This window comes from Hyperoodon ampullatus (assembly GCF_949752795.1).
Source record: "Hyperoodon ampullatus genome assembly, chromosome: 4".
NCBI classification, from domain to species: Eukaryota; Metazoa; Chordata; class Mammalia; order Artiodactyla; family Ziphiidae; genus Hyperoodon; species Hyperoodon ampullatus.
Window position 1 is genome coordinate 140,416,940 of NC_136917.1, and position 20,758 is coordinate 140,437,697.

General features: G+C 35.6%; 1 protein-coding gene across 1 annotated transcript in view; it reads right to left on the reverse strand.

Annotated features, from left to right (window-relative positions):
* The window catches only part of CCDC152 (coiled-coil domain containing 152), a gene marked incomplete at both ends in the record, with an annotated part of 30,959 nt that extends 10,418 nt beyond the window's left edge, over positions 1-20,541 (reverse strand). The window contains 4 exons of the mRNA XM_079703676.1: positions 451-515; positions 11,792-11,860; positions 18,619-18,724; positions 20,455-20,541. Coding sequence (XP_079559802.1) covers positions 451-515; positions 11,792-11,860; positions 18,619-18,724; positions 20,455-20,541 — 327 coding nt within the window. The remainder of the gene's footprint in view (positions 1-450; positions 516-11,791; positions 11,861-18,618; positions 18,725-20,454) is intronic.
* Positions 20,542-20,758: the final 217 nt, after the last annotated feature.

Genomic DNA, 20,758 nt, shown 5'->3' on the forward strand with positions numbered 1-20,758 from the left:
TGGGAGAAAATTAATTGGTGATCCACATAAAACTCTGTTTTCATTTAGATGGTACAATAAAATTGCAATAAATTACTCAAATCATAAATATTGAAGACTCATTCACTTTATTATAAAAAAGTTTTAAAGTGCTAATTGAGTATATTCTATGGTAAAAAGTCTATTAAAATAATTTTAAAATATATGGCAAAATTATTGCATCCCCTTTTGTTAGAAAGAAAAAGTAATGCAAGTGATATGTTAGTGCATTATAGTCTGTAAAAAGCCGAGTCCTCAAAACTTGTATTTTCTAAAAAAATTTTATTTATTAAAAATTCTGGCACTCCCATATATATTTACTCTAAAAATTTTGGCTGTCTTTATTAATGAAAAAAACTACTTTTTTTTTTCTAATTTGGGAAGACAATGCTCCACAGGGATCTGATTGAATATGAAGACACACAAACTCACCTGTTCATGAGTTTTTAACTTTTCTTTCATAAGATCAGCATTTCTTTTTAGCTGTTCATTTTCACCTGTGTAAAAAACATCAATGAATATCCTAATATATAGAACTTTTAAATTAATATGGGAATATGTTTAACATTTCAAGTTTCCATTCATGTATGTATTCAACACATGCATACAGCATCAACTACACACTAGGCTCTGTGCATGACGTTGGGAATGTTGAAACAAAAAAATTATTTCTCCTCAAACAACTTACAGCCTAGTGGTGAGACAGATGTGTAAATAGTTATGATATGCTATGATAATTGCTCTGTAATGGCAGTGTGTCTGAAATATGGTGGGGAGCTGTGGAAGAAAAGCTTATGTCAGCTTGAAGTCAGGAAAGGATTTGTAGAAGAGGAACCACTTGAGCTGAGACTTAAATGATAAGTTGGAGGAATGTGTTCCAGATACAGAAAACTGCACAGAAGACTTTGGGCTTGAGTGAATATAGCACATTTGGGAAAATTACAGTTCAAATACAGTATTGTTGGAGTGTAAATTGTAAGGAGAATGTGTTAAATAGGTTGGAGATGTAGCCTAATAGGAGGTAGACATATTCTATATGAATAGCTTTGAATTTTATTTTATAAGTTACAGAATCGTCAAAGAATTTTGAACAGTGAAGTGAAATGATTAGTTACATGTTAAAAAGATTATCTGGCAGTGCAGAGGGTGAATGGGGGTGGGGGTTGACCCCAGAGGAATGGATATCAATAACAATAGATCAAGTAAGAAATAACAGGAGCCTAAATTAGGTCACTGGCAGTAGGAGACAAAAGGAAAATAAAGATAACTATTTAGATGATAGAATTAACGGGAGACTTAGTGACTGATTGGATAGCAGAGGCAAAAGAGAAAAGGGAACGTTTGCCTTCTAGGTTTCTGATTTGAGTGGTTGAAAACTGTTCATTGGTTTGGGAAAAATTAAAAGGGGAAGATTTTTAGGAGTGAAATGATGAATCTAGATCTTTACCACACCAAATTTGAAATGCTTGAGGTATCCAGGAGAATATTTCTCGTAGGCTGAGAAACATTTAGAGGTGGCCAAAGGAAGACTATCCTATAAAGAAGACTAAGAAGAAGTGTCCAGAGATGCAGGTGAGGGTGTTACTAAGAAAAGAGAGTTTAAGGGGGTTATAATCAATGGCGATAAATGCAGTAAAAAGATAAAATGAACGAACTTTGATTCTGATAACTTTGGGAGATATTCAATTGTTCTAAGTTGAAGACTAGGTGAAGGCAAGGAAATGGAGATAGTGAGTGCAGACTATTCCCTTGAGATTCGATTGTAAAAGGAAAGAGTGAGGGTAATTTGAGGGAATAAACCCAAAGTCAAGAAAACTTTGTCTTGTTTGTTGAAAAGATGGGAGAGATCTGAGTTGTTTAAGTGCTGAGAAGAATGGCCAATAGAAAGAGGGAAGTGAAAGAAAAGAAGAGACAACTGAAGATACAACATCCCAGAAGAGAGAGGTGAAGAGAGATGAGAGTTAAACCCATGTGGAGAATTAAACTTTGGATAAGAAGAAGGATTTTCTTTTTTCTAAGCCAATAAGGAAGGAAGTAAGGATATGCCTGTGTATGAATACATTGGAGGAAGTGCAGTGGGAAGAAGGGGTGGTAGATGACAGGAAATGAGGTAGTTTATACCTGACAGCTTTCATTTTTTCTGTGATATAGAAAGTAAAGTAGGTTGAAAGAGAAAGAAACATTTAAAGTTGGGGGCTTAAAGGATGAAAATTTTAAAAGCTAAGATAAATTAAGGGTATAAGTGATACTGGGACTCAAAAATTAAAAGGAGTCTGCAGTGTATGATTTTTCACCAATAGCCTTCAGTAGCTGTAGCAATGCAAGTAAAACAGTGTATGGTTGGATTGATCTGTATTTGAGGATTAGTATAGTTTGTATTGCAGAATGGGTGAGGAAAACAAAACTACTGTCAAAAGAGAAGATGAGTGATATCCTAAGCTAGAAAGAAAGGGAGGTTTTAGTTTTCAACAACATTATTAAGAACCACAGTTGTATTTATATAATGCCTTTCCATGTAAAACTTAAATAAGAAAAATGAAATTAATTAAAATGTAGTTTTGCATCTTTAGTTTATCCTACTGTTTCACACCTATCATAACTGACATTTTTTGTATATAACCAAAATGTTTCTCTTGATGAAGGATGATAGAGAAGGAGTGGTGCTTCACAGTTTTCTGTATTCACTCTTGTTAACCTCTAGGTGTTTTTAGGAAAATCAGATAGATCAGGAAAGAGCCAATCCTGGTATAGTGGGTGGTGAGAGTTCAAAATAGAGTCAGGATCTCTACCTGAGCCAGACATTAAAGGTGTCAGAGCTAAAATTAGGCCAGAAGTAGGATTGGAGCCAGGACTGGAACTGGGAATCAGTGTGAGATAGAGGTCAGGACTTGAGTTCAGTGCCCAACTGGGATCAGTGACAGGACTGAATGAGACATTAGACCTGGATAACAACAATTCCAAGTTCTATATTATCCATACTCTGTTTGTCATATTCACAAAGTAACTTGCTGGGATATTGATTGGGATCACTTTGAATCTATAGAACAAGTTGGAAAGAACTGACATCTTGACAATATTGAATCTTCCTATCCATGAACATGGACTACCTCTTTATTTATTTAGTTCTTCTTTGACTTACTGTATCAAAGTTTTGTAGTTTTTCTTATATATATCTTATACATATTTTGTTAGATTTATACCTAAGTATTTCATTTTGGGAGGTGCTAATGTAAATAGTATCATGTTTTATTTTTATTTTTTAATTTTTAAAAAAATTTCTTTATTTTATTTATTTTTGGCTGTGTTGGGTCTTCGTTGCTGTGCATGGGCTTTCTCTAGTTGTGGCAAGTGGGAGCTGCTCTTCGTTGTGGTGTGCGGGCTTCTCATTGCGGTGGCTTCTCTTGTTGCACAGCATGGGCTCTAGGTGCTCAGGCTTCAGTAGTTGTGGCTCAGAGCCTCTAGAGCACAGGCTCAGTAGTTGCAGTGCACGGGCTTAGTTGCTCCGTGGTATGTGGGATCATTCCAGACCAGGGCTTGAACCCATGTCCCCTGCACTGGCAGGCGGATTCTTAACCACTGCACCACCAGGGAAGCCCCAAATATTGTGTTTTAAATTTCAAATTCCACTTGTTCATTGCTAGTATATAGGAAAACAATTGACTTTTGTATATTAATCTTGTATAGCTCAACCTTGCTGTAATCACTTAGTTCTAGAAGTTTTGTTTTGTTGAATATTTTAGATTTTCCATGTAGATAATGATGTCATTTTTGAAAAAAAGTTTTATTTCTTCCTTCCCAATCTGTATGCCTTTTATTTCCTTTTCTTGTCTTAGTGTATTAGCTAGAACTTCCAACACAATGGTGAAAAGGAGTGGTAAGAGAGGATTTCCTTGCCTTGTTCCTAATCTTAGTGGGAAAGCCTCTAGTGCCTCACCATTCAGTATAAAGAGATTGTGCTAACTAGGCAACAAATATCTCTTGTATCTATTGGAATTGCTGAAGTATCCATCACTGAAAAATGAAAGAAAAGGTATTCGATGTTTTCCAATTTATAAAAGCATACTTGCTACTTTTAGTAAGTGAAGCAACTGTAAAGGGAAGCTAATCATCTCTATATACCTCCCCTATCCACTCACCTCACTGAAGCTATCAATGTTAACAGCCTGGTCTGTATCCCTTCTCTATTTTTCTCCCAGTTTATACAATTATATATAAACATACCACACATTTGTACTGGTTTTATTTGTTTTTAACAGTATAAAATTGTACCATATATATTACTTTGCAAAAAAACTTATTTCTTAAAAATGGACATTCCATCAAGTCTATAATTTTTCTTTGCATTTTTGTACATACATTTTAATAATTTTATGTAAATAGGGTCGTATCATACATGCTGAGATACTTTTAGGGAACTCTTCCATTCTCTTTCTTTCTGCCTTCTTCTTCTCCCTCTTTTTTTCCCATTGCCTCCACACCCCTGCTGTAATTGTGTAACCTTCTGTGTTTTTCTCCATGTTCTTAACTTCTGGATCATACATATGCACACACATACACATTTCCATATTTTTATTCATATCTTTTGCCCATTTAAAAATTCTCTTTATCTCTGCTGATCAATCTGTAGAGCTCTCTGTATTGCAGATAGAAACTACATTGGTATTTGAAAACACTTTTTCAAATAAATTATTGGCTTTTTGACTTTTGTGTGACAAATAACATGCAAAGTTCTTTTTACATTGTTGTCTGTGCTTTTGTTGCATTGATGTTAAGAAAGTCTGTTAGGTCTTTTTTTTCTTTATATAGTATCTGAGGTTCCCAGATTGGTTAAGATGATATACCTCAGCTCCAGGTTGTACATTTTTCCTGGATTTTCTTTTAAGTTTTTATTGTTGTTTTTACACTAAAGTTTTTTTTTTAATCCATCTGGAATTTATTTTTGATGTGGTGGGAAAGCTTTCCAGATGGTAAGCTAGTTAGGCCCATACTGTACTTTAAAATGCCATTCTTTTCCCAATAAATTGAAATATTCCTTGTGTCATACATTACACTAGCAAATATTGGAGTCTATTTCTAGAATCTATTTCATTCTTTCCAAGGATGTATTTTTCACAATTATGTTGAAAGAAGTATTTCTACACTTTTCAAACTACTTTTAATTTAAGCAATACTTTTTTCTTAAGAAGTAGCTGATCATGGATTAGCCTACTTTCTCAGATAATTCTCTTATAGAATAGCACTAAATATGTGTTATTGCCCCTTTTTAAACATTCTGATCAATGATCAGTTTTGACTAAATCATTTTGTTTAGTACAATTTTGTATAGTAAAGTTGCACTGTACATAACAATGTGTTCCTTAAAACTTACCCTGTTAGAGTATAAGGTCCTAAATAAATTCAAGTTATTCAGACTCAGTTTAGATAGGAAAAAAGCAATATTACGTTATAAGAAATTATCTAGAGATAACTGGCAAAAATAAGTTTAAATTCTACTGAATTTGGAGGTGCTCCATATTTGCAGTTGATTTCATGTGTCTCTCTCTTTTCTCTTTTTTTTTTACTGCCTATGTGTTTAAATTCTTGAAATTCAATTGATCTGGGACTAGTTATATGGTGATAATTCTCCTCTAATGGAGAAAAAACTCCAAGTCTTTTTTTTTTTTGCCCTGGTATTAGTAGTCACTGGTCATAAATCAAAAGGCATAATGTCACCATCTTTCATATAATGAGTTACTGAAGTTTCTTTCCTAAACCAGTATATAGAATAATATACAATAATACAAGAAATATTCCTATCATTTGATATATTGTGATGAATCATACTCTATTTCTATGTTAATATCCTGAACTCCAAACACGTATTACTTCAAAGATAGGATGAATTTATTCTTTGAGGTAAAGACTAAAGTTGAAGAGTAGAGGATAGGGTAATCAAGTAACAAGAAAAAAAAGTCCATAGTATAAAGGGCTGCCAACACACGTGCATAAACTGCATGATGGGCTCTTGCCTCTCTCCACTCTGATAGACAGCATATCAGATGCACTTCACTAAATATTGTTTCATGACTTTCCTTCTTGATGTCAGGTTAGCAGTAATAAAAGGAAGAGCTTCTTTGGTCCTTGACAATGAGAACATCTCAGACAATATATTTAACATGATCATCCAATCACTCATGAGAATGAGAGGCTCACGTTTTCCCTTAAGCTATGAAATTCCAATGGTATTGCCATAAAGGTTTAATACCTTGATAAGAGGGACCAGCCACTATGTCATATATAACTGGTAGGATGTTAGGAGGGAATAGACCGACCAACATAAATAACAAAATCTAAAAAGTAGTGACAAACAGATGAAATGTTCTAAACTAATAGTCTCCAAACTCTTATAATTGTATGCCCTTTTAATAAAAATAACAAGCATGGGCTTCCCTGGTGGTGCAGTGGTTAAGAATCCGCCTGCCAATGCAGGGGACACAGGTTCGAGCCCTGGTCCAGGAAGATCCCACATACCATGGAGCAACTAAGCCCGTGCACCACAACTACTGAGCCTGTGCTCTAGAGCCCGCAAGCCACAACTACTGAGCCCGTGTGCCACAACTACCGAAGCCCGCTCACCTAGAGCCTGTGCTCTGTAGCAAGAGAAGCCACCACAATGAAAAGCTCATGCACTGCAACAAAGAGTAGCCCCGCTTGCCACAACTAGAGAAAGCCCACGTGCAGCAACGAAGACCCAATGCAGCCAAAAACAAATAAATAAATTTATAAAAAAAAAGATGAGCGTGTACATCCCAATTCATGTTTAGTTATTTATAACTTATATATATGTGTATATATATATATACTATTTTCTAATTGTATATAATTCTTAAAACAGATAAAATAGTAAAAAAGGTGAACTAAAGAGGAAAAATGTTAATTTGTTCTAATATTATTTAAAGTACTGTTATAAAACTTTAAAATTATTGAATCATTATTATTGTTTACATTTTAGTGAAACAATGGAAGTGAAAATGCATCAATAGTTTTTACAATGTTGATTTAACTCTTCAAAGTCTGGTTTTCTTATTCAGATTTTTTTTTTTTTTTTTTTTGTGGTACGCGGGCCTCTCACTGTTGTGGCCTCTCCCATTGCGGAGCACAGGCTCCGGATGTGCAGGCTCAGCGGCCATGGCTCACGGGCCTAGCCGCTCCGCGGCATGTGGGATCTTCCTGGACCAGGGCACGAACCCGTGTCCCCTGCATCGGCAGGCGGACTCTCAACCACTGCGCCAACAGGGAAGCCATATGCAGATTGTTTTGATACTTGGTTTTAATGGAACAAACTCATCACTGGCTGCACTTACTAAATCACAATACAGTCATCCCTGAGTATCCTTGGGGGGTTGGTTCCAGGACTCCCTGTGGGTACCAAAATTCATGGATACTCAAATCTCTTATATAAAATGGCATAATATTTGCATATAACCTATGCATATCCTTCTGTATATTTTTTATCTCTAGATTACTTATAATGCCTAATACAATGTAAATGCTACGTAAATAATTATAAATACAATGTAAATGCTATGTAAATAGCTACTAGCCCTTGGCAAGTTCAAGTTTTGCTTTTTTGGAACTTTCTTAATTTTTTTTTCAAGTATTTTCTACCTGGGTTTGTTGAACGTATGGATGCAGGGCCTGCAGATACGGAGGACCTACTGTATTCATTTTTCAATCCCAAACACCAATTATGCAAAAGTGATTGTTTTTGAAATTTTGTCAAAATCCATCTTCTTTGGTGTTGTTTTTATAAGCCTCTCTGAAGATTTTTAAAAACAAACAAACAAACATTTAACGAAAGGGTTCAAAATCACTGAGAATCATTGAAAAATTTTTATTGAATTTAGCATTTCTATGCCAAATTTAATATGCAGGTGAGAATACTTAAAGTTGACACACTTTCAGCTCCCAAATCACTTAATGATAGAACCATTTCCAAATATTCATTTGAAAACAGTCTTGCTATAGATTAATTTTCTCCCAAAGGCAGTTACTTGGCCACCATTGCCTGACATTTCATCAGGTATGATAGATTTTCATAATTTTTAACTTTTTAATATGTCTGATGAACTTGTACAAGGGTAGCAAGTAACAGCTCTGCTACTTTCTTATTCTTGACTTGTGTTTGTGTTATTAGTATTATTGTCAAATGTGTTTTATTTCTTAAAGCTACTGTCTATTTTGAAAGGATTAGTTTGATCATAAGTAGCTAATATAATATATAAACCCTCTTAACCAGGTACATGTAAACCGTACTACATGTCAATACACTGAGACTGGAGAAAAAATAAAGATGCAACTGTTTAGTTTTAGAACTCCCACTCTCCTTGGGAGAAGAGGAATCTTGTGCATTATAAATGATGCATAACTGACATACAGAAAGAGTAAGGAATAACATTCCACTATTAAATTTTCATCAAATTATTTGCCTTGATTTTTAGATAAAAATAAATGTAAATAGGAATTTCATTGTTTTCTTTCTGCATCTCAATGGATCATCTTTTACACAGCCCATAAGCCCCTACTGAAAAGATTGATGGATGAGAGTAAAGGGAGGTATCATTTCTCTTACAGTGGTAGAAGAAACTCTTAAGCCTAGAGGGTAATTGATTCACTAGTTCAATAATGCTGTCAAGAAACCATGTCTTTTTAGTCTTGTCTTCCTGCTATCCTCAAGCTGTCATAATTTTCAAGCTGAAAGCAAAGAGTCTGCAACAATTTCAGGCATTATATGCAGACTTATCAACAACTAGAAGAAAACATTTTTTTGGAAGAGAGGAAAATTACTCCAGAAGCCCTCTGTTGGAGTTGGGGTGTAATTAGCTTCCACTGAGGCATATGATTGTGTGGATGAAGAATGGATGTCAGAAAAAAAAAATCACGTTTTTATTAAGAAGAGGAAATACTTTCGGGGGAGGCAGACATTTGTAACCACTGTAGCCTAGATAAGCAAATTAACCATACAATCTTGACAATCAAATGGATGAAAGAGAAGAAAGACAGGTAGTTCACATCTATCACTTTGCCCAAACCAAGGCCTGTAGAAACACTGGAAAAATGAAATCAATGAATTGCTGTTTCTTCCTGAGAGACACCATAGGATATCTATTTTCAGAAATGGGTTATTAAAAAATTTGTACTACCATATCTGTGAAAAGATGGTGCTCTTGACCGTTGGTTGATATTTGATTTCCTCTTACAAAGAAATAACATTTAACATATTCATTATTGAATTATAATTGACTTTCTGGGACTTCAAAGTATTTAACATTAATTTCTGGTAGATGTTTTATTTGAACAAAATACTGGAAAGCGTTAAATACCATTTGAATCCTGTAAAGGATTTTGAACGTACACAGTTTTTAAAAAGTGCAGGTAGGCATTGTATTTAGTCAGAGAAGGGAGAAGTTGTTCTGAGCCATCAGCATTGAGATGGGCAAATGAAAGCCCAAACCAGGTGTGGGATGGGGATCGAATGAATGCTGGGAAAAAATGAGCCGAATGCTAGAACCAAGTGAAGTGAAAATCTAATGGACAAATGGCGATCAGACGTCTGCAGGAATTAACCAAAAGAAAAGATAGTGGAGATGGTATGGTCCCCTATCTATCACCCTTCTTGATCTCCAGAACAGCTTTAGTGATGTATTAATATGGAAATGAGTCCTTTATGTACTGCAGATGCTGTTTGACAATGTAAGTGGGAAGTTTTCTTATACAATTTCTATATTTGTTTCATCAACACTTGAGGAAATATTTTAAGGGAAAGCAATGGGGAAAAAGTAAGAACTAATAATAATTCTTAAGAAAAGATACATCTCAATTAGAATATTATAAAGACTATAAGGAATAACACATCAAATCAAATAAATAGCATATAAGATCACCACTGTATCTCACCTGCATATGTAAAGTTGTTTCTTTGTGATAAAAGCAGAGGACTAAGATGAAAAACTCCTGTTTGATGTGAGTTTTATGTTGGAAGGGACGTTGGAGGCAATTTAGTCTAAACTCCAATATAGAAGAGGAAAATCCCACTAACACTGCATTGTAGCTAAATCAGAACAGGACAAAACACTAGGTTGCTTCATTTTGTAAATGGTAGGCCTATTGATTGGGTTAGCATGACTAACAAAAATAAGATAAGCTGAATGTGTTGGCTTCATTTACACAAACATAACCTTAGTTTATGACAAAAATTAAAATGTAAACTAAACTATCACTGAAGTTTGAATAGAATACTCATCATGTGATTACTAGTAATACCCATCCTTCAAAACTGAACACAGGGTTATTAGACCAAGAATACTACTGAGAATAAATATACATCTAACCTTTCAAAAGTAATAGAATTACTATAATCAATTATAAAACCCTGATGTCCTTGTCACGATATGACTGAATTGTTCTGTTCAGCATGATATTTCTTATTTCACAATAATTTAGGAAGTATTATTAAGTAGTAAGGAGTGCTGCCCTTAGATGATGAACTTAACTAGACCAGATTAAGAGAAATTTATGGTCAGAGATGTAATAACTCTCTATTTTCTTTTTTTTTTAAACATCTTTATTGGAGTATAATTGCTTCACAATGGTGTGTTAGTTTCTGCTTCATAACAAAGTGAATCAGCTATACATATACATATATCCCCATATCTCCTCCCTCTTGTGTCTCCCTCCCACCCTCCCTATCCCACCCCTCTAGGTGGTCACAAAGCACCGAGCTCATCCCCCTGTGCCATGCGGCTGCTTCCCACTAGCTATCTATTTTACGTTTGGTAGTGTATATATGTCCATGCCACTCTCTCACTTTGTCACAGCTTACCTTTCCCCCTCCCCATATCCTCAAGTCCATTCTCTAGTAGGTCTGTGTCTTTATTCCTGTCTTACCCCTAGGTTCTTCATGACATTATTTTTTCTTAGATTCCACATGTATGTGTTAGCATATGGTATTTGTTTTTCTCTTTCTGACTTACTTCACTCTGTATGACAGACTCTAGGTCCATCACCCCACTACAAATAACTCAATTTTGTTTCTTTTTATGTCTGAGTAATATTCCATTGTATATATGTGCCACATCTTCTTTATCCATTCATCTGATGATGGACACTTAGATTGCTTCCATGTCCTGGCAATTGTAAATAGAGCTGCAATGAACACTGTGGTACATGACTCTTTGGGAATTATGATTTTCTCAGGGTACATGCCCAATAGTGGGATTGCTGGGTCGTATGGTAGTTCTGTTTTTAGTTTTTTGAGGAAGCTCTATACTGTTCTCCATAGTGGCTGTATCAATTTACATTCCCACCAGCAGTGCAAGAGTGTTCCCTTTTCTCCACACCCTCTCCAGCATTTATTGTTTCTAGATTTTTTAATGATGGCCATTCTGACTGGTGTGAGGTGATATCTCATTGTAGTTTTGATTTGCATTTCTCTAATGATTAACGATGTTGAGCATTCTGTCATGTGTTTGTTGGCAATCTGTATATCTTCTTTGGAGAAATGTCTATTTAGGTCTTCTGCCCATTTTTGGATTGGTTTGTTTGTTTTTTTGATATTGAGCTGCACGAGCTGCTTGTAAATTTTGGAGATTAATCCTTTGTCAGTTGCTTCATTTGCAAATATTTCCTCCCATTCTGAGGGTTGTCTTTTCATTTTGTTTATGAAAACTCTCTATTCTTAAAGATGCCTAAATATATCATATTTTTTTAGATTTTACTTTTTTTTCTAACTTACCTTTCAAATTATGTTGATATGCAATGGTCTGTTGTAGCCCTTTTATCATATTATGAAGAGTAGCACATTCTAAAACATAAAAGATAAATTTATTTGAATATTATTTGCTTTCATTTTGGAATTATTATCTCAAAGTTGAGATACTTAAAATAATATTTAATTGATAATTATAAGACCTAATAAAGCAACCAGATATCTCAAAATAAATTATATAATAAATACTTTTTAATCACTCTTTAAGAACTCTTTAAGTCAAATGCACTCCAGGATTTAGTAATGAGTTTTCTAAGGCACGATAAACCCAGTATGTAGGGATTCCCCACCATGTGACTTAGCAACATCTGCCCTAGAAGTAAGGCACATTTGGACATGTCTGGAGAACTATGAGCTGTGTATCCAAGTGAATTTTCCATAAAAGAACATTCTAAGGAAAGAGAGTCAAGGAACATTAAGTTCTGTTCAAAAATAGAGCCGATGAGAAGGTGTCATTTGGGAGAAGATAATGCTTTTCTTCCTCACTGTCCTCTAACCTGTCCTCTTTGCCTGAGTCCTAGAGCAAGGGAGTAGCAATAAAAGGAGTAAAAACTTAATGTGCTGAGTTATAAGGCATCAGCAACTTTGGTGCCAATGTCTTCTTGCATAATGGGAGATGGAACCTCCTTTGCAAGCATTAGTGCCCTGACATGTGCATATAAGCTTTCAGTATACCCTTGGTTATCACCAGCAACAGCTGATGATAGCAACAGTGGTGGAAACTTCTGTAACTTAAATCAGTCCACTTGGCTGTAAGTTCCAGGATAGCAGGGACTATTTTCTTTTTTGTTTACTATTTCTCCCTAGTACTTAGAACAGTTGTGGTCCATAATAGCCTTTCCATAAATATTTGTTAAGTGATTGATTGATTGACAGGCAATATCATAGTAAGAAAGGAATAAGTGGAGAAACTGTGGTGTGAAAATAATATTGTATTGATATTCAAAGTGCTTTGCAAATATTAAATCATTTAACCCTCTTAACCCTATGACATTGGTCCTAGTATTTGCCTCATTTTACATATGAGGAAATTGATATGCAGAAGTTTAGCAAATTATCTAAAGTTATAAATAGTAGATGGTAGAACTACAACATGAACTCCAGCAGTCCAGCACCAAAGTCAATGATTCTAACTACTTTACTACCACCAAGAAGACCAGCGCAAGACCACTTCTTCAGAGTAATTTGAGTAGGTGGGAGGCCCTGGAAAGAGGCCAAGAACAGAGCCAGAGACAGACTCTGTGATAGTTATTGCTATCACATTTTTACTATAAATTTGAGAAACCCAGGTTGTACTAGTTTAAGTTTATAATTATACTAGCTAAATATATAATGATGAAAACTTCATAAAGAATAACAATATTTTTATTTTATTTATTTATTTATTTATTTTTTTGCGGTACGCGGGCCTCTCACCGTTGTGGCCTCTCCCGTTGCGGAGCACAGGCTCCGGACGCGCAGGCTCAGTGGCCATGGCTCACGGGCCCAGCCGCTCCGTGGCATGTGGGATCTTCCTGGACCGGGGCACGAACCCGCGTCCCCTGCATCGGCAGGCGGACTCTCAACCACTGCGCCACCAGGGAAGCCCAAGAATAACAATATTTTTAAAGAGAAAGATTAGGGCAATTTCATTCTTATGTGTTTGGCTTAACAGCTAATAAATATTGAACCTTAAGCTCTTTCTTTTTGTTTTAGAGGCCCACGGCCAATATTCAGGCACTATGCATTAGTGTGATACACTGACTAGTTTCCATTTTAGTTGGGTATCTGTTTTGATGGTTAAATATTAAATACCACATTTGTGTCTAACAATAAAAATTGTCTAGGTATAATAAAGTACTATTATTGAATGTTTACCCTGTCAGGCATTACACTAAGTACATTATAAACATCATAATCAGTATTCCATCTGATACTGAGAAGTTGGTATAATTATTGTGATTTTGCAAAGGGAGGAAGTCACCCATAGAGGTCTGGTTACTTAACAAAGATTCCACAGTATATGGAAGGTCTAGTTTTGAACATAGGTTTTTCGCATTTCAAATCCTGTGCTCTTAATTCAGTACTTCCTCAGGAATTGTAGGATATGCTGATGAAACCATGAAATTTGGAATCAGAGGAACCAGATTAGAGTTTTCTTTACTTTGTAGCTATGACACTCTGGGTAAGCTACTATTCTCATATATTAGACTGTTCCAACAAACAAATGAAAAAATATACTTTCTAAATTCACTCACAAATATCCAACATTGTTGTTGTTGTTACTATTTCTCTCCTCTGTGTCCCATAACAATTTGTATATATTGCTTTTCTCCATTGTTCACATTACATTTTAGTTATTTGTGGTTTCTCCCACTAAATAGTGAACTCTTTCAGGTAAGGATATTTATTTTGATATTCCTTGCTTCTAAAGTGGTAACTATTTCATAGGTGTTCAATAGTTTTTGTATTTATTAACTAAGTGAAAGAACCAGTACTGTGAGGGGAGAATTCAAAACTTCACCTTTCAGTTAGAGGTCCTGCACTCAGTCTCCATGTACTTTTTTCAACTACACTAATAGAAATGAAAGTATTTTGTAGAAGTTAAAATCTTTATGCAAGTATAAGGTTCTACTCCTCCCCATTCCCCCTCTAATTTCCCCACAACCAACTCAGACAAAGTTCCCACCATCATCCATTTTTTTTTCTCTTGCAGTTTCCCAGTAATAGAATGATGGTTAAGTGACAACTGACATTACCTGCTTCATGTATCGTACTGTATTAGCTGCTACAATTAAAAATGGAGGCATAGATCCTGCCATCACTTGTCTTTGTGCCTTTAAAAGCATGAATCCAGGGTCTCCCTGGTGGCGCAGTGATTGAGAGTCCGCCTGCCGATGCAGGGGACGCGGGTTCGTGCCCCGGTCCGGGAGGATCCCATATGCCGCGGAGCGGCTGGGCCCGTGAGCTATGGCCGCTGAGCCTGCGCATCCGGAGCCTGTGCTCCGCAACGGGAGAGGCCACAACAGTGAGAGGCCCGCGTACAGCAAAAAAAAAAAAAGCATGAATCCAGCATTTATGAAATATGGTATCTCAGTAATCAGCAAATTGAAAACAGAGCCCTGAAACTGAAAGTACACTTAATGTTCCCAAAATGTGTATTTTCAAATTTAGAACACAAGGTGGCTCTCTCAACACACTTTTTAAAAAAAAAACAAAAAACAAAGGAAACTGGCTCAATAAGGAATTCTTCAAAAGGTATCAATAGAATACCATTCATTATTTTAGAATAATAGCTTTTAATTCTCTTTGCAAATCTTTACCTGCATTATCATTTCTGTTGGACTTTACAGTGTAATTTGAAGTATACTATCCTATCCAATTCTTTAAAACTAGAGCTCAGAATATTAAGCTACTGCTCATACTGTATAATTTAGTAAATCAGTAATTAATTTGAGGTCACATTTAGGCTCTATCATTAACAAGCAATTTGGGCATTAATATCTATTTCATAAAGCAGTTGTAAATATTAAATACAATTATGTATGAAAAGGTTTTTTTTTAATAGTATATGATCCTCAATATCAATATTATACCATCTTGAGCTGGCAAAGACATTGTTTATCTGGTATCAAGTGAAGAAAATAAAATATCAAGATATCATTCTTTATTGTTGAACAAGTCCAATCATTATATGTAGTTTGTTCTTCCTCTCTAAGTGAATTAGTACACATTTTGCTTTCTAAGATATCATTCTCACTTGTTCTTTCACTTCTACTGCGTATTATTCAGCAAAAAGGCCATTAGATTTAGAATAAGTATAACTGGATTTTAAAGAAGTATTTGATTATGTTTTTCAAGTAATACATACACATGAAACACAAGTTTAGTGAAAAGTGACTATCTCGCCAATCTCTGCCCCAAAACTAACCAGTTTCCCTCCCCTCAAAGCAAGCACTCTTACTGGGACATTGTTTATCTTTCCAGAGATATACAAATATGTAGGGGAGAGGGTGTTTGTGTGTGCATTAAGATATATTTTTATAAAAATTATAATATACTGTTGTGTACATTGTTTTCATTTACTATATGTGGGAGTTTATGTTATATCATATAAAGGTACTTCATTTTTTTATCAGTTACATAGTATTTCATTAAATAAACATACCATAATTTATTTAACCAGATATCCACTGATAGATGTCACTCTTGGAAAGGCTTTCTCAGTTCTTAAAAACATAAAACCAAACCCCCCTATATTCTCTTCCAGTTTTATTTTTGTGTGTGTGGCTTCCTTTTTTGACCTTTAATTAACTTTATTTTTTAGAACAGTTTTAGATGTACAGAAAAATTGGGAATATATTACAGAGAGTTGCCAAATATTCTATACCTGGTTTCCCCTATTATTAACATCTTACTTTAGTACAGTATGTTTGCTATAATTAATGAACCAATGTTGATATACTATTATTAACTAAAATCTGTGCTTTATTCTGATTTTCTTAATTTTTACCTAATGTCCTTTTTCTGTTCTACGATTCCATCCACAATACTACATTACATTTAGATGTCATGTCTTCCTTGGGTCCTCTTTGCTGTGATAGTTTCTCAGAGTTTTCTTGTTTTTGATGACCTTAACAGTTTTGCAGAGTACTGGCCAGGTATTTTGTAGCATGTCCCTCTATGTGAATCTGTCTGATGCTTATCTCATGATTAGATGAGGTTATGGGGGGGAAGAACATAGAGGTAAAGTGCCAGTTTCATCACATCATAGCAAAGGTACATACTATCAACATTACACCAAGTTGACCTTGATTACTTGCCTTAGGTCGTGTATGTCAGATTTTTCCACTATATAGTTACTCTCCACCACCTCCTTTTCCATTCTGTATGTTTCCCTATAGTGAAGAAAGTCACTATACACAGCCCACACCTGATGAGTGGGGTGTTATGATATACTTCCTTGAGGCCAAGTCACTTACATAAGTTATTTGGAATTCTGCAGAGATTTATCTCTTCACCCCCATTTATTTATTTATTTAATCATTTATTTTTATCAGTATGTACTCATGGATATTTATTATATACTTTGGGTTATAATCCAATACTACTTTATCTATTTTGTTGCTCAAATTGTTCCAGCTTTGGTCATTGAGAACTTTTTCGCTTGGGTCCTTTATCCCTTTAACATACCCCTATCATTGTGGAGTTTTTTTTCTTTTTGAGCATTTTCTTATTTTTTGGTACTACAAGATGCTTTGGGCTCATCTTATATATTTCTTGTGCCAGTCTTAGAATCAACCATTTCTTCAAGGAGCCCTGGTTCCTTTTATTATAAGACGGTATTAGAAACCAAGATCTTGGTGCTAGGTTCGTTTGTTTCTACTGATTTTATGCCCTCTCAGTTGACGTAGTGAGGAATTATATGTATACAGCTTCTTCTTCTTCTTTTTTTCTTTTTCTGATGCCCAACTCTTTATTAGTAAGGACCCTCGGTCTGGCAAAGGGAAGGCTGGGATGGACAGGACTAGCATCTGTCTAGGGGGATCTTGCTGGTTATCAGGTGGCTTCTGCACTCAGGTGTAGAGGAAATACGTTATGGATGAGACCCCCACAGAGGGCAGCACTGTGACTGGCAAGCAGCAGAGGTAGGAGGGGACAGCCTGGGACAGCAGGGCTTCCATGCTGGGCACAGACGCACCTTTGGGGAACTTCTCTAACTTTCAGGCAACATCATTGCAGCACACAGAGCCCAGGTGATGAGCTTGGAATCTGTTGAAAATAGCGGTTGTCGTGGGCTAGGGCAAGGCCTTCCACAGGAAGGCACAGAGCAGGTGCATCTGCATGCCATTCATCACACACTTCTGGAAAAGCGTGACCATCTCTGATGGGCTTGAGGGAATTCAGGCTATCTTGGTACTTGGTGTTCTCCTGATGCCTGGAACTGGTTGCATGGAAAGCCCAGCACTACCAGGCCTGGGGCAAAGTTGCCACTGCAGCTGGTTCATCTGAGTGCAGTCTCAGACCTTTGTGCCACAGAGCAATGCCGCTTTCTCAATGAGTAGCACCGTGCCAGGCTGGGTGCCCAGGCTCCCAGGCTCCCTGAGGGCTAACGGGTGCACAGAGAGGGTGTAGAGCAGGAGAGGCAGTGGGGATGGCGGCTGCTGGGAGCTGAGCCGAGCGCATAGCGTGGATGTCCAAGAAGCGAGGGGAGAGCTTCAGACTAGGACAGCCCATTTTTAACACTAAAATTTTTGACCCATCTGACATTTCTTCTGGTGTAATTATGAGGCAGGGATTCAACTGTACTTTTTCCATGTGTTTGAAGACCTGGACTGAGCCTTGGATTTGCCATTTCTTTTTTTTTTTTTTTAAGATTTTTTTGATGTAGACCATTTTTTTTTTTAAGTCTATTGAATTTGTTACAATATTGCTTCTGTTTTATATTTTTGGTTTTTTGGCTGCGAGGCATGTGGGATCTTAGCTCCCCGACCGGGGACTGAACCTGAATCCCCTGTGTTGGAAGGCGAAGTCTTAACCACTGGACTGCCAAATCCAGGGAAGTTGCTGGATTCGACATTTCTTAGCTGACTGGACTCAGACAGATTACCTTCTTTTGTTCATGTTTCTTCATTACCGAGGTGGAATAGTAATAACAGTCCTAGCTGTCTTTCAGGTTTATATTAAGGATAAAATGAAATGATAGTCTGGAAAGTTCTATGTGAATTTAAAATATTTTACAAGTGTAAAATCACTGTTACAGCAAAAAGCACACTCATTAGAATTACTATTTCTGTAGGCAGCAAAGAACTAACCTTCTTTAATTGCAACCTCCTTTGTTTGCATTACTTTCAATAAAGAGTTAGCTTTTTCCAACTGCATATCCAGTATATTGTTCTTTCCACTGTTTTCTATCATCCTCTATAGAAGAAACAGAATACATATTATCACTAAATCAATGCTGCTATTTTGATTTTTTTTTTTTACCTAAGGATATGAAGACTAATGAAAATACAAACCATTTAATACCTGAGAGTCTAATAATTAAGCCTGGCATATATTTTTAAATAAGCCAACTTTCTAATTTATCTTTAGTTTAAAGAGTAACATGGTAAAAAGTTAAAACAGATGAACACTTATGAAAAGTTATAAAAAGTAAAAATATGATATAATTTGAACCTCCTTCTTTCCAACTATTCAACCTCCAGTCCTTCGATTAACAATTCCTTATAAATATTTCCAAAATGTTTTATGACTATACAACTGTAGGAAAGGGTCATATTTACTCTGTTCTGTACCTTGGATGTTCCACTTAGTACTATTTTCTTGGAGATGATGTCACATAAGCACATAAAGGTCTACCTCATTCTTTTTAACAGCTGCATTGTTTCATTTATGAATATAATTTATTTAAATAGTTCCCTATTGAGGAAACTTTGTGCTGTTCCCACTATTTTGCTATTATAGACAATGAATAAATATTCTTGAACATATCTCTTTGATATCTTTGTGAATAGTGTAATAGCTGCCACGTATCCTTCAAACACCTTCAAAAATCATCAATTCATGACCTGTTCTGTATCATCTATACCTCTACCCAATCCCTAGTCTCATCACTTTTGAATTTATCTCAAAGCAACTCCTTGACATTATATTATTCCATCCATAAATATTATCATTTATATGCATCTCTAAGAGATGACTCAAAAATACAATCACAATACCATTATAACATCAAAAAATGAACAATATTTCTTATTTAAAATGTCTAAGAATATAAGAGCTAATTCCAAATTAATCTTCAAATACTTTGTACAAATTCCTCTCCCACCAAAGTGCTTATTTCCTTCTCTTTCTCTCTTACTTTGGTCAGAATCACTTGGTTAAGAAAACCAAAGTTCATCGTTGAAAAAAAAAGCTCATGTTATCTCAAAATACCCATCGTCACGAAAATTCTTTCATTATGGCAATACTACATTGTACAGAGGAAAAGAAGGAATAGAGAAGGATGATAAGAAAAGGAGAGAAAATAGAAGTAGGTATTATTCCCGCTCCTATTCCTGTTTCACAAATCCACCTCCCAAGTCTTTAATTTATCCATCTACATTTCTCAACAGCTATTCCTACTCTTCTCCCAGACAGAGAAGGAGAGAAAAACCCTAATATATACTTGTGGGGGTGGTCTACCATGTAATTTGTCCAGAGTTGGGGAGGGGGACTTTAAACAAGTCTGCTTTTAGGCAAAAAAGAAGAAAACGGAACAAATAAAATAGGAAAGACTAAAAAATTAAGAGTTAGTCATAATGGCAAGAGATTGAAGATTGAGTCTACTTCAATTCTTACTAAACCATTCTTGAATTTATGGACATCCTGGGTACTTACACATGTATTTCCCCTTTAAGTTTAGCAAAAGTGTATCAATTATTTATTCCCTTGCCCCCAAAACATTTTGATGTATTAGTATAAACGAGCCAAAACCACATGTTTTAAATACAGATTTTAAAAATGAGAGAGAGGGGCTTAGCAAAATGCATTTCCATTATTTTTACCTTGCTTATTTTTTGTACATTTTTTTCTTCCCAACTCCCTCCATTGGCAAAATCTGTTCCACTTTTCCTTATATTCTACAACTGTTTGATATCATTACGTACCTTTTCTATCTGTGAGAAGTCATTTATAAGTTTGTCAATATTCACATTGCTAATCTTTTTCATACATCCTTCACTGCTTTGATTCATATCTAAACTAATGAAGAGTAGATAGTGTTAAAACAAACAAACAATATACAAAGCATATAATAGTGGTAATAGCTCAAATACTAAAGTTTCTGTACTCCACTCATGGAGTACTTACTTGAGCTCCATTGCACTCAGAGAATTTTTATTATACCCCCAGTATTGACCATGGTCAAATGAATTAAGGCTTCTTCACTCCTCTCCACACCCACACCAGCCA